The 15329-nt window shown below is 36.4% G+C and overlaps 1 protein-coding gene across 1 annotated transcript in view; it reads right to left on the bottom strand.

Moving 5' to 3' along the window:
* Positions 1-15329, bottom strand: part of TBC1D22B (TBC1 domain family member 22B) — a 96958-nt gene that overhangs the window by 35461 nt on the left and 46168 nt on the right. Inside the window, exons 7-8 of the mRNA XM_074311050.1 lie at positions 14721-14786; positions 6057-6171 (exon numbers count right to left, since the gene is read on the bottom strand). Coding sequence (XP_074167151.1) covers positions 6057-6171; positions 14721-14786 — 181 coding nt within the window. The remainder of the gene's footprint in view (positions 1-6056; positions 6172-14720; positions 14787-15329) is intronic.

Here is a 15329-nt window from a genome sequence, read left to right on the forward strand (position 1 = left end):
AAATTCAATTTGTATAAAGAAAAATATTAATTCAACAACAAAACTGAGGTAATTCCAGTTTTAATATTCATTGGTCATATAAAATAGCTCAATTATGACTTAGAATCATGCTAGTAAAACATCTCATATTAAAGTTAAAATGGAAAAGGTAATGATTAATAGCAACTAATTTATTTTATTCTTATAGTAAGTCTGATAATTTATATGAGCTAGTCCTGAGCAGAGAACAGCAGAAGGTCCTGGGGGAGATAGAAAGATTAGATAAGATACTCTCTGTCCTTTAAAACCTTACAATCAAGAAAGGGAATCAGCCAAAACAAAGGCTATGGCAAGCTCAATAGGCTTGGGAGTCGGGAAACAGGTTCTAATGTGGCCTCTGATTCTAGTTATAAAACACTGGGCAAATCATTCCCCCTAATTGAGCCTGTTTTCTCATCTGCAAAATGAAGAAAAAAATTTAGACTATGTCTCATGATGAAGAAAGTACTTAAAGTGTTATGTGACTTGTAATAAGAAATACCAAATAAGTGCATTAGAGGTATGAAACATGAGTTTTAAGGAGAAAGGTGATTACAATCCAACCAGCAATGGAAAGGTTACTATAAAAAAGAGCATAAAGGAAAAATCAATGATCACAGATGGGCAAAATTGCTCCTACTTTAGGCTTGGAGAACTCAATGTTCAGCTGACTCAGCAGTGTAGTAGGACATTGTGTTTTGGAGCCCTCAAGTGGCCTGACATAGTAAGGACAGTCTCAGTTGAACTATAATCTACAACACCAATACAGTAATAGTATGTAACAAAGAGAAGTCAATCAGCTTCAAGAAAAATGCTTTTCCTAAGGTGCAAGAGATACATCACCGACATTCTGCAAAGGAGAAAACACTGCAAACAGTGCAGAGGGGCCAAGGGAGGATAGAATTGGGAGGAGGGTGTTTAAAAGCCCGTCATTGCATTAGCCACACAAATAAAAAGGCTCTAAGTGAATACCCGTAATTACACACACACACACACACACACACACACACACACACACACACACACACGTATTTCAATACAGTGTCACCAGGTGTCACAAGGGTGATAAATCCATGTCAAAATAAAGAGGAGCTTTATAATAGGAAATCATGTCTAGCTGTCCTCATTATACAAATGAGGGATTGAACTATATGATATTCAAGTTCTCTCCAGTTCTATGATATTATGTTATCCCTGCAAGTTGTTATCTATAATTTTGCACGTTGACTGACATATACAAAATGATTTGTCACTATAAGCAACCTGCTTTATGGGTGTTTGCTTGGCTAGTATGCATACTCAGACTCTAAAACTCTGAAGAAGCCTTACACATATATCTGAATCATTTGCAGCTCTGATGGTTACAATGAAGGACACATTTATTAAACATCCACTGTGCTGTCAGACACTATTGATGGTGAAATTTACCTATATATGACTGCGGGGCAAAAACAGGGATAGGGATGGGACTAGCAGTCTTTTTTAGCATGCAGACTATACTTTTAATTTGCAGTCACTAACTGCAGAGACCACTTCAGACTCACTCTGAGCTTGAAGCATTTGCTCAAAGGCTCTGATTGCTACAAGCCAGATCTGTCTGTCTTTGGTTCCCCAGCCACCCACAATTACATGCTATTTTATATTAAGTTCCATTAAGACACTAGGAAAGCATTCAAGTGAGCAATCTCTGGAAGTTAGGGGGCCTAGGTTCTGATTTTGGTTCTACCATTAATTAGCTGGATTAACTTTTAGCTTTCCCATTCTAGGCTTCAGGTTCCTCATCTATAAAATAAGGAAGTTCTAACTCTAACGTCTATGAGCTGATGTAAGGCTGATGTCAAAATGGATAATGATATGAAAAAAATTAAATGAATCTCATGTTAGCATACTGATTCAAATGACAGCAGATACTCTCTTCCTACAAGGCAACTCTCTTCCTACAAGGCAGGCCTTAATCTGATGAAACAGCCTACTCACACAACAAAATGTTACACCAATTAAGTCAGTGACCTCTTAAAAATAGGACATCTCAGGATCTCAGGATCATATATTTATGTCAAAAGTATTTTGCATGTAATCTTATTAACTCCCCTCAGAAATAGATGCATGTTCTCCTCCCATCATCAATAAATGTTTATAGAGATACTGCAGGGCAAAGATAAAGAGCTTTAGTCCTCAAGGAGTATCATCCAGCTTACTTGGGGAGATAAGTATGTACATTTTGCTAAAATAGTATATTCATGAATGAGGAAGGCCCTCTAGAGGAAGTGTGATTTGTTATGTTTTTAAAGAGATTTTGCTCCTTTTCCTTTTGGAATTTTTTTTTTTTAATAGTAATTAAAAAAACCCAAAAAAACCCCCAAAACTAAAAAAAAAAAAACAAAAAACTTTTTGGATATCTAAAGCTGTCCAAAGTCAGAGTAATAGTTCTTAAAAATATTTATACACTAATGCTCTCTCTACCTGGTCTCCAAAGTTCTGGAGCTTTAGGGAGGCCTGGATAAGTAAATGGGCCAATAGAGACCTTCCCATTAGGCTTCTAAGATCATTCACTGCTCTTTGGCTGTTCTTAATTTTGAGATAGTTGCCATGGGAATACAAAGGGTTTCTGAGCACTGAAACAGCAAGCACAAATGCAACTGGCTCATCAACATGTCACAGACAAGCTGGGATGCTGCCACAACTGGTGAGAAGCTTGTGGCAGGTTGACAAAGGGTAATTTTTCTCAGAACTCTACATGTTTCTAGCATTTAAGTCTTGGGTGGTAGGGTCAATGTAAAGTGCTATAGATGGGTCACTGGAAAAAAAAAATTCTGAGAACCTCTTGGTATGAATGATTTAGACAAAATTAGCAGAGCAGAAGTTTCTTAAAAAAAAAAAAAAAAAAAGCCAGCTCCTTTCATGAACAAATGACACCTTTTATACACCTCAATGAATGTTAGAGGTGGGGGAAATGTTCATGATGACATGGCTGAATTCCCAGTTGACAGGTCACTTCTCTGAGCATTAGACAACATAACCCCTCAACTCCCAAAGTACAAGACTTAGATGAACCTGAATTGTCCCCTTCTGAATGGATATGATTTCCTCAGGAAGTCAAGACATTGGGGATTTAGTATTGGTTCTACCATTGATCAACTAGGTGAGATTGGCCAAGGACCTATATCTGCTCTGCCAGTTTATTGTCTTGAAATAGGGGTCATCAAGTAAGTGCCAGAAGACTAGTCCTGGAAGAATGGTGCTGGCTTTCGACTTGGTGAGGGAAGTCATTTTGTCTCCTTGCTTAATCAGAAACTGTATCTCCCAAGATAACACAAAGCAAGTGTGATAATGTATTACTTGACAGGAAAGCTTAGGAAAAGAGGTAGAGTGACAGTAGTGAGGGCAGAAAGGTCATAGGAAGACCTTTCCAGTTTGCAAAACTGCCCATGTTCAAAAAAATTAATTCAAGAGTGGAGCTTAATCTAACTCAAAGTAGAGAGTCTATGGTGCTAATCAGGATGGGAAGCAACAAGCACTTATTAACTGATGACTACATGCTGGGTAATGGATGTCTGGGGTGTGTAGAAGGACAAAAAAGGTTATCGGTTTCCTACCCCAGAGGTCCTGACTCACCTTGGGACTATTTTGGGGTCTATTTGGGGAAGGCATTAGGACAAAGAAACAAAGAGGTTAAGTAATTGTTCTAGGTCTCCTGCTTTTAGCAGGAAGCAACAGAGCCAAATAGGAACTCAGTTTTTCACTTAAAATTCAGTTCTAAGTAGAGGTTCCCAGGGCCTCTATAAATGGATTTTCCAATCAGATAGAAGAGAGCAGGGCGCTGTGTTAAGCACTTTACAAATATTATTTCATTTGATCCTTATGGGTCTATCTAGTGAAGCTAATTTTTTGCTGCCTGGCTTGGGGTACAACCTTTGACAGACTTTGTCAAGACCAAGGCAGTCAGGTATAGTACACAGAATGCTAGTCTTGAAGGCAAGAATTCCATCTCTGATGGGACTTTTTGTGACCCTTTGGGCAAGTCAATCTCTCTGAGCTTCAGTCTCCTTATCTATAAGACCAGAGCTAATCATATTTATACCTCACAGCATGACTCTTTGGCTCAAATGGCATAACATACGAAAAGAATTTTACAAATCTGCAATTTTGCAATCCACTATGCTGAAATGGTCAAAAGATTGGCTCTCCATATAAAGGAGATCAAGCTTTGGTGACAACTGGTTCTTGTCTACTTTCAAAGATTAGTTTAGTAAAGATTTATGGAAATAAGAGTTAGCTTTCAAATGGCAGAAGCCAGCATGCTTTGAGACAAAAGTTTTTATTGTAGTGATTCAGGATGAAGCAATTGCCACCAGAAATTACTGCAAGTACATAGAGTAGGGAAATTTGAAACAGATGATATAGAATACTAGCAAAGAACATGAATAACTAAGCAGCCTCAGCTGCTTATGCCAACAAGTTTAATAATGATGCTAAGCATTTAAACCAGCAATCAAATTTCAAATGGGGATTGAAAAATGCTATAACATGCTCAAGTCTATCCTTAAGAGTATTATTTCAGAAAACAATCACTATACTAAGCAGTGGGATATTGCCATAAGATCAATTATTCTAGTTGACATAGGAGCAACTCATATTTATATAGCACTTTATCACTTACAAAGTCACAGAAATAAGAGATGTCAAGTGACATGCCCATAGTTAAACATGGCTTTTAAGTGTCAGAACTGAATTTCAAACAACAGTCTTCTCTCATTCTAAGTTCAGTATGTTCCCTATTATGTTAGTCACCCAATAAAACCCATGCCATTCCATGTTTTTAAAAACTATCTTACCTTATATTAAAGCATAAACTGATCTTTTACTTTAAAAAGTGTCCCAACCTAAGATCATTTTGTATGTATGTATGCATACATACATAGCAGGTAGCTATTGCCTCTCTTACCACAAATCATTACACTTAGCCAGTAGAACTATTTTTCAAAATTAAAAAAAAAAAAAAAAAAAACCAACCTACTATTCAATATAAAAATATATCAGCCTTAAACTGTTTTCTCATTAAATCACAAAATTAATTTGATCCAAAAAGTTTTACTCTATCAATACTTATTAACACTCTTTCATGACACTTGCTCTGTTTTCAGGAGTGTTTCACAGGAGTGGATGTCCTATGAAAGATTATTTAGTCTAAATTCTCAGAGAGGGAAATATCTTGTCCTCAGGCAAATGATTAGTGAATGCTATGGCCACAAAAAAAATCCAAATTGCCTAATTCCCTGTCTAGAACTGTTCTCCTCATAACATGAGGCAAAGAGAATAACTTCACACTGAAGTTATTATCCTAAAAGTGCAAAATTTCAAGATAATCTTCCCAAAAGGTCATAGAAAGTTGATATAAGCTAATCAAATTCTTTTAAGTCTATTACCTGATTTCAGGACTATCTTAATTTCTATAGTCCTGGACAGTCTTGTACTTTCAGGGCTGACATTATTACCATGATGCTCTCTAATGTACGGCAACATGGGCTCCAGGTCTCAAGTTTTCCATCTCTCTCCCTGGGGCAAATATATGATGCCTTAATGGTCCATTCTGCTTTCTAGGGATCAGTTCTATGAACTGATAAGAATGCCTAAAGTACTTCCAGCAAAGATTAAAAAAAAAAAAATAAAAATAAAAAGACATGTTTGTAGCTTAAAACTGAAACAATCACAAGTGAGGGTCTTTGTCCAAGACTTGTAGAAAAGCAATCCCAAAATAACCAAATTTATTTGGTTAGTATCCAATTTTTTTTATATCCTGAAAAAGCAGACTTCCTCAGTCTGATTACAAGCTTAATGCAGCTGACTCGAGAGGAATTTTGAGTCACTTGTATCAAAATAGACTTAGTTATGCAGTAAAACTGAATGGAAGAGGCATTATCTGCTCTCAGTGACACATAGAGGCACTAATGACATTGGGACTGGTCCTTTCAAGAAGAACACCTTAAGAGTAAAAGAAAAAGTAAATTCTTGTTCCAGGTGGCACTTGTGCATCTTACCCACATATTCTGAGAGGAAGACGACAAAGAATGGAGTGACCAAGTCATTAATTCCCTGCACGTAGCCACTGGCAGGGTGTCGGATGGCCCAAATGAACAGAATTCTTTCAAAGATCTAGGAAAAGGAGAAAGAAGAGAAATGGTGGGGTTAAAGGCCGGCAGATTATCATCTTTCAAGTACCTCCCCTAGTAGGGTTAGTGCCAGATTTTAAGAAATCAACATACCAACATACTTATACTAGGAAGCCTAGATGCTTACCTAATTCTCAACCATGTAGATTAAAAAAAAAAAAAATCTCTTCCTCCTTTGGCTATTTGAAAATCTGTACAAGATGGGAACAATAATTGAAATGTCTATTGCCCTTGAAAGTATATAGTTTCCTCACAATAATCCTATGATATGCCAAGATTATCCCCATCTTGCAGATTCAAAAACTGAGGCTCAGAAACTTCAGTGAATACACACGGTTACACAATATTGATGAGTGGAAGAAGAAGACAGATCTCCTGACTCCAAATCCACTGCTTTTTCCACTAAAATATGAAACTAAGATCAGTTCATTTTGCTACCTGGATAGCGACTAAAATGAGTATGTTACTCAAAGAGGCCATTATTCTTTTTTTTCTTTTTTCTTTTTTAATTTTAATTTTATTTTATAATTATAACTTTTTTTTTTTGACAGTACATATGCATGGGTAATTTTTTACAACATTATCCCTTGCACTTACTTCTGTTCAGATTTTTTCCCTTCCTCCCCCAACCCCCTCCCCCAGATGGCAGGCAGTCTTATACATGTTAAATATATTACAATATATTCTAGATACAATATATGTGTGTAGAACCGAATTTCTTGTTGCACAGGAAGAATTGGATTCAGAAGGTAAAAATAACAGTTTACACTCATTTCCCAGTGTTCCTTTTCTGGATGTAGCTGATTCTGTCCATCATTGATCAATTGGAATTGGATTAGCTCTTCTCTATGTTGAAGAAATCCACTTCCATCAGAACACATCCTCATACAGTATCATTGTTGAAGTGTATAATGATCTTCTGGTTCTGCTCATTTCACTCAGCATTAGTTGATGTAAGTCTCTTCAAGCCTCTCTGTATTTCCCCTGTTGGTCATTTCTTATAGAACAATAATATTCCATAACATTCATATACCATAATTTACCCAACCACTCTCCAATTGATGGACATCCATTCATCTTCCAGCTTCTAGCCACTATGAAAAGGGCTGCCACAAACATTTTGGCACATACAGGTCCCTTTCCCTTCTTTAGTATTTCCTTGGGATATAAGCCCAGTAGTATCACTGCTGGGTCAAAGGGTATGCACATTTTGATAACTTTTTGGGCATAATTCCAAATTGCTCTCCAGAATGGTCAGATTCTTTCACAACTCCACCAACAATGCATCAGTGTCCCAGTTTTCCCACATCCCCTCCAACATTCATCATTATTTGTTCCTGTCATCTTAGCCAATCTGACAGGTGTGTAGTGGTATCTCAGAGTTGTCTTAATTTGCATTTCTCTGATCAATAGTGATTTGGAACACTCTTTCATATGAGTGGAAATAGTTTTAATTTCATCATCTGAAAATTGTCTGTTCATATCCTTTGACCATTTATCAATTGGAGAATGGCTTGATTTCTTATAAATTAAAGTCAATTCTCTGTATATTTTGGAGATGAAGCCTTTATCAGAACCTTTAACTGTAAAAATGTTTTCCCAATTTGTTACTTCCCTTCTAATCTTGTTTGCATTAGTTTTGTTTGTGCAGAAACTTTTTAATTTGATGTAATCAAAATTTTCTATTTTGTGATCAATAATGGTCTCTAGTTCTCCCTTGGACACAAACTCCTTCCTCCTCCACAAGTCTGAGAGGTAAACCATCCCATGTTCCTCCAATTTATTTATGATTTCATTCTTTATGAAGAGGCCATTATTCTCCAACAGGAGGGTTGACTGCTTTTTAATTCAATTTCTATTTTGAGAAGAGTATCAAAGAATATCTGAGCTCTATTTTTCAAAGATCATTTCTTTTTCATGTATATAGGAGAAAAAGGAAACTAAGATGAGGAATGCCATTCTGTAAAAGAGGAAGGAAAATAATAAAAACTCATATTTAGGGGGCAGCTAGGTGGCACAATGGATAGACACCAATCCTTTAGTCAGGAGGACCTGAGTTCAAATCTAGCCTCAGACACTTAACACTTCCTCGATGTGTGATCCTGGGCTAGTCACTTAACCCCATTTGCCTCAGGAAAAAACAAAAAACAAAAACCAAAAAAAAAACTCAACCAAACAAAACCCCTCATATTTAACAATTTTACATTTTCAAAGCATTTTACTTACAAAAACCCTGAGAGATAGGTACAACAAGTATTATTCCTATTTTACATATGAGAAATTTGAAACTAGAGGCTCAGTAATTTTTTAATGGCTACCACATTAGTATCCAGGTAGCCCAAATTAGCTATACAAAAGTCAGTGTGCAATCTGAACAAAACAGAAAGTAATCTAGACATTATCTTGGGATGGGAAGTCAAATGAGCCCTTAAATTGAGAATTTAAAAAAAAAAAAAAAAAGAATGGAGTCAGGGCATCAGTGAGAAAGTTTTTAAGGGTAACAGAACCTGTGTAAGTGCAAAGAACCCTACTGGGCAAAGAAGGCAGTACTAACGCCCTGAAGCTCTCTTCTTTGCTCATTCCAGCTCAAGGAATCTCTTCTTCCCTTATACTCTCTAATTTCCAAAATATTGTTTCACTCTGGTTCCTTTACTTTTGAGACCAGACAGACACATCTAGAGGCTGGATTAGGGACTCACAAGGTCTAAATTTCAATCCTGGTTCTACCACTGATTTATGACCAATGCTGGGCTTCAGTAATAAAATTAGGGGGTTGAATTAATGATCCAATGATCCACTCAGCAACTTGATTTAAAGTTGTATTCAAAGACTCCACATTTCAAAGACTCTAAGTGAATCATAAAAGACAGAAAAACCAGAGGCAGATGGCTCTATAGTAGGATTACAAAATAATCTTAACCCTTAACTCTTTTTATACATACATACATACAAACATATCATATACACACATTTAATCTTTTATTTTCCAATTACATGTAAAAACAATTTTTAATATTTTGAAAAATAATTTTGAGTTCCAAATTTTCTCCCTCTTTCCCCCCACATCTTCCTCAAATATGAAGGCAAGCAATTTGATGTAGCTTATAAATGTCGAGTCATGCAAAATATATTTCCATATTGGTCATATTGTGAAAGAAAACACAGACCAAAAAACTCAACCTTCCTAAAACTCTCCCCCTACAATCAACTCAACCCCCCAAATAAAGAAAGTACAAGACAGTAAGTTTCAATCTACATTCAGTCTCCATCAGTTCTTTCTTTGGAGGTGGACAGCATTTTTCATCATGGTCCTTTGGAACTGTTTTGGATCACTGTATTGTTTAGAAAAGCTAAATCATTCACAATTAATGTTCTCCTGATTCTGCTTTCACTTTGCATCAGCTCATGCAAGTCTTTCCAATTTTTTTCTGAAGACATTTTGCTCATCATTTTTTATAGAAAATAAGTATTCCATTACAAGCATATACCACAATTTGTTCAGTCATTTTCCCACTGATGGGCATTCTCTCAATTTCTAATTCTTTGTCCTTACAGAAAAAAACTGTTATAAATATCTGTGTACAAATATATTTTTATTTATTTATTTTCTTAATCTGAAATACAGACCTAGTCTCATTTCCAAAATATATAGAGAATTGATCCTAATTTATAAGAAATCAAACCATTCTCCAATTGATAAATGGTCAAAGGATATGAACAGACAATTCTCAGATAATGAAATTGAAACTATTTCCACTCATATGAAAGAGTGTTCCAAATCACTACTGATCAGAGAAATGCAAATTAAGACAACTCTGAGATATCACTACACACCTGTCAGATTGGCTAAGATGACAGGAAGAAATAATGATGAATGTTGGAGGGGCTGTGGGAAAACCGGGACACTGATACATTGTTGGTGAAGTTGTGAAAGAATCCAGCCATTCTGGAGAGCAATCTGGAATTATGCCCAAAAAGTTATCAAACTGTGCATACCCTTTGATCCAGCAGTGCTACTATTGGCTTATATCCCAAAGAAATACTGAGGAGGGGAAAGGGACCTGTGTGTGCCAAAATATTTGTAGCAGCTCTTTTCATAGTGCTAGAAACTGGAAGATGAATGGATGTCCATCAATTGGAGAATGGTTGGGTAAATTATGGTATATGAATGTTATGGAATATTATTGTTCTGTAAGAAATGACCAGCAGGAGGAATACAGAGAGGCTTGGAGAGACTTACATCAACTGATGCTGAGTGAAATGAACAGAACCAGAAGATCACTATACACTTCAACAACAATAATGCATGAGGATGTATTCTGATGGAAGTGGATATCTTCAACATAAAGAAGATCCAACTCACTTCCAGCTGATCAATGATGGACAGAAACAACTACACCCAGAGAAGGAACACTGGGAAGTGAATGTAAAATATTAGCATTACTGTCTATCTACCCAGGTTACTTATACCTTCGAAATCCAATACTTAACGTGCAACAAGAAAATTGGATTTACACACATATATTGTATCTAGATTATACTGTAACACATGTAGAATGTATGGGATTGCCTGTCATCTAGGGGAGGGAGTAGAGGGAGGGAGGGGAAAATCTGGAAAAATGAATACAAGAGATAATGTTATAAAAAAATTACTCATGCATAGATACTGTCAAAAAATGTACAATTATAAAATTAATAAAATTAAAAAAAAAAAAAAAAAAAAGAAATACAGACCTAGTACTGGGCCAAAGATATGCAAAGATTTATAGCCCCTTAAGCAGAGTTCCAAATTCCTCTCAAGAATGGTTGGATTGGTTTGCAACTTCATCAACCGTGCATTAGTGTCCCAAATTTTCACATTCCTTCCAACATTTATCATTTTCCTTTTCTGTCATATTAGCCAATCTGACAGTGTGAGGTAGTACCTAAAATTGTTTTAATTTTCATTTCTCTAATTAATGATGATTTAGAGCATTTTACCATAAGACTATAGATAGCTTTGATTTCTGTCTGAAAATTGTCTATCCATATCTTTTGACCATTTATCAATTGGGGGGGACTTGTATTCTTATAAGTTTAATTCGGTTTTCTACATATTTGAAAAATGAAGCCTTTATCAAAGAAACTTGCTGTAATTTTTAAAAGTTTTGATTGATCACTGTGTTATTTCCCTTCATCCTATATTCCCCATTTCTCTTTATCCGTCCTTCTCTCCCTTTCCCTCCTCCTCCTCTCTCTTTGACTATTAGCTAGTGTACCAAAGCTTTTCCTCATCTTGGAAACCAGGTATGGGCAATGCAATAGGTACCCAGTGGCTACAAGGGTTCCCTGCCTTTACTCTCTATGTTTATTTCTACCTATTCATGCTGATTATTAATCCAGAACAAACTTCACAAGGGTCATATATAATCTTCATGATGTTTTTCCAAGTATAAATGAAGTACTACACACCCTTTGAATCCTCAAACACTGGTTAACAAAACTTTGTTTTAATAGTAAAGTATATATAATAAGACTATTGTATGTTAATGTAGATGTTCTCTTTGTTTAATGAACTCAGAGCAAAACAACAATGGAGTCAAAAAAGTACAATCCAGGGGATTTAAACTACATCCGAGAAAAATACTGTGACAACAAAGGCCAAGAAACATGTTACTGTGGGAGATTACAAAACAACCATTACAGAAGGTCACTAAAAATGTCAGGACTGGTGTGGCTCTAGTTCTACTTGTGACCAAAGAACAACCAGGAGAACTCTAAAGGTTCTTCTCAGCTCTGTGACTCAATGGGTTTGCCGTACACAACATACAATCTATCTCCCTCCGAACCAACAGAGAGAAGCCTTTAAGATTTGTTGCTTCTGCACAGCATGCACAGTATATGGCGAGTACTTAAATGCCTGCTAACTTATCTGATCTTTTTTTTTCTTTTCTTTTTATTTACAAAATATAGGCATGGGTAATTTTACAGCACTGACAATTGCCAAGCCTTTTGTTCCAATTTTTCCCCTCTTTCCTCCCACCTCCTCCCCCAGATGGCAGGTTGACCAATACATGTTACATATGTTAAAGTATAAATAAAATACAATATATTATACATGTCCAAACAGTTATTTTGCTGTATAAAAAAATCGGACTTTGAAATAGTGTACAATTAGCCTGTGAAGGAAATAAAGAATACAGGCAGACAAAAATAGAGGGATTGGGAATTCTATGAAGTGGTTCATAGTCATCTCCCAGAGTTCTTTTGCTGGGTGTAACTGGTTCAGTTCATTACTGCTCTATTGGAACTAATTTGGTTCATCTCATTGTTGGAGAGGGCCACGTCCATTAGAACTGATCATCACATAGTATTGTTGTTGAAGTATATAATGATCTCCTGGTCCTGCTCATTTTACTCAGCATCAGTTCATGTATAATTTATCTGATCTTTCTGGGCCCTTTCCTACTACAACATACTAGAAGTTAAAAAAGAGAGCAGTTTGTGCTTTTCAAAATATTTAAATTCTTTCCAACACTTGAAGGAAGATATAATCCATGTGTTGAGGTACATATGCACAATTACATGTCTCTGAAATACTAGATTCAATGATGGTTGGAGCTGGACAGTATCTGAAAACCATTTACCTCCCTGCTCCTTGATTTTACAGACAAGACTATTGAAGCCCAGAGATGCCAAATGACTTGTCCACAATCATAAGCTAACCAGGAATGGAATTTGGTTTGGAATTCAGGATTTCTGGCTTCCCTTTCAGTGCTTTTTCCATTATATTATGATGATTCTCCAATACATCCATCCTAAATATAGAATAAAGATAAAAGGGGTTGAATAATGGGGAGCAAGAAATAATGGGGAATAGGGAAAGCTTTCTGTTTCCTCTTGGGTAGTGTTATTGTTTTAATTAGAATCTTGTGAATCCCTAAAACAACATGCATATTTGTGTGGGTTTTCAATCCAATGCAATAAAAAAGAACATCAGGCTCTTTAGCCACACAACCACAAAAGAGACATTAAGAATGGTAAGAGACGCTGGAGGCTTGCATCAAAAATGCTTGGAAGCTTCCAGAGAGAAGGTGCCCATTGTCTCTCATTGCATTTAGGTTGGGAAATTTTTCCATACACCAAGTCCTACTTTGAGTCTCTGCAGTGTCATTCCTGTCCCTTTTTTTTCCCTCTCCTGCTCCCTGGTTCTGTCCAATGGGATCCAATGGTACAAACCCAAATTCTTTTCCACATAACCCTTCAAATATCTGAAGGTTGCTATTATGTCTTCCAAAATCCTCTCTTCTCCAGATTAAGCCCTCTTCCTTTGTTCCAGTCTGCTCACCTTCATATTTAACTCTTTTGAATTCATTCATAGCTTTCCTCAACTGTGATACTTCAAACTGAATATGACACTCTGCTGTGGCAGGACTAGGACAAAGTATGGTGGGAGTATTATTATCTTTACTGCTTTACCAATAACCATTTCTGACCGAGGCCTTAGAAAACATGCCACATGGCTGACTGACATATGATTAACTCATTCTGAGCTGGCAGTCCACTATAACCTTACTATGTACCAGTTTCTAGCCATACCTTTTCCCATCCTTGTTTTGTTGAATATGAGATCAAAAATTTTACTTTTATCCTTATTAAATGACATAATTAAAGCCCAATTTTTTAACCTGTCAAGACCTTTCTGCATTCTGCCATCTAATGTGGCAAGTTATTACTTTCAGCTTCATGTCACATGCAAATCTGAAAGCATGGCTTCATCCATGTCATAAATAGAAATAATAAGAAATAATCTGTCATGCACAGACTTCTGAGACTCTCCAATATAGATAGTAATCCAAACTATCATCAATCAACTGGACCTTTGGAGTCAAGCCATTCAAGTAATTCCAAATCTGCGTAATTGTAGATCTGGGATCTGCTGCACCTCTCCACAAAATATAGCACAATAGATTTTGTCAAATGTTTTGCTAAAATATAAGAATGCCATATCTACAACATCTACTGCCCTGATCTTTCAGTCTAGTTACATAGTAAAATAAAGAATTGTATAACATACATGAATGTGAATTCATGAAGCCATTTTAGTTTTTAACAATTAATGTTTCCCCTCTCTATTCACAAACCATCCTTTTTAAAGTGCTCTGGAATTTCGTTACATGAATAGAAACCAACTCACCTGCTTATAGTTTGCAGATTCCCCTCTTCCTGAAGAAAAAAGTACAAAGATTTGAGTTCTGTTTCTAAGATGTTTCTAACTAGTTTTGGGACTCTGGGTCAGTCATTTAATCTCTGCAAAGCTGTTTCCCTCACCTAATCTTTGTTTCACTTAAATTAGAGATTAAAGGACAAATTAACCTAATTGAAAGTGAATTGAAATGTAAGAAGCAATATATAAATGTAAGGCATTATCATCTGCAGCTATATAATCTGAGGCTAGAAGGAGATCTTAAGGGCACAAAGGAAGGGTGACAAAAGCACACTATGAAGTACAGAAGAGGGAAAAGAACTCAAATAATAAAGTGCACGCCTCACCTCTTGAACAAGTGGCTGCTGGAATAACGGAATGAGAGGATTCGTCCTTGGAATGTCAATGTGTATCTGAAAAAGAAGAGCCGTGTCCAATTAGGCCCATGACCAAAGACAATCACCAGTCTACACTTGTCAGAGTTATTTTAGGACTAGAACACAAGGGGCTGATTACAAGCTACTGCATAGGAATGACATTTCCTTTCTGTAGGAGCTCAGAAAATTCCTGCTCTTGCTGATCATCATGAAAAAAGCCTTGTGTACTCCCATTGGTTTTTCTTGGAGTGCACATATAAGCTAAATTTACAGGGTAACAACTGGTTGAAAAGTGAAATAAAAAATGGGTTGAATAGTGTTAGTCATAACACCCACACAAAATCAACCGCTCTTCCTGTTGGACAGTCCTTCCAATGTATTACTGGGATGTCTCATGTTGGGAGCTTATTAACTAATAAAGATGCAGCATACACCCAGAAAGATGTACTTTTCATGTTTTTTCAGAGTTTTACTCAGCAAAAAAAGCCACAGTTCCTGTGATTCAAGAGATTTGATGGCTGCAGCTGTGGTCCTGATAGGGCCTGTAAAACAAATTCCCAGGAATGGCAGCACTTTCAC

This window comes from Sminthopsis crassicaudata, chromosome 4 (genome assembly GCF_048593235.1).
Source record: "Sminthopsis crassicaudata isolate SCR6 chromosome 4, ASM4859323v1, whole genome shotgun sequence".
In the NCBI taxonomy this organism is placed as follows: Eukaryota; Metazoa; Chordata; class Mammalia; order Dasyuromorphia; family Dasyuridae; genus Sminthopsis; species Sminthopsis crassicaudata.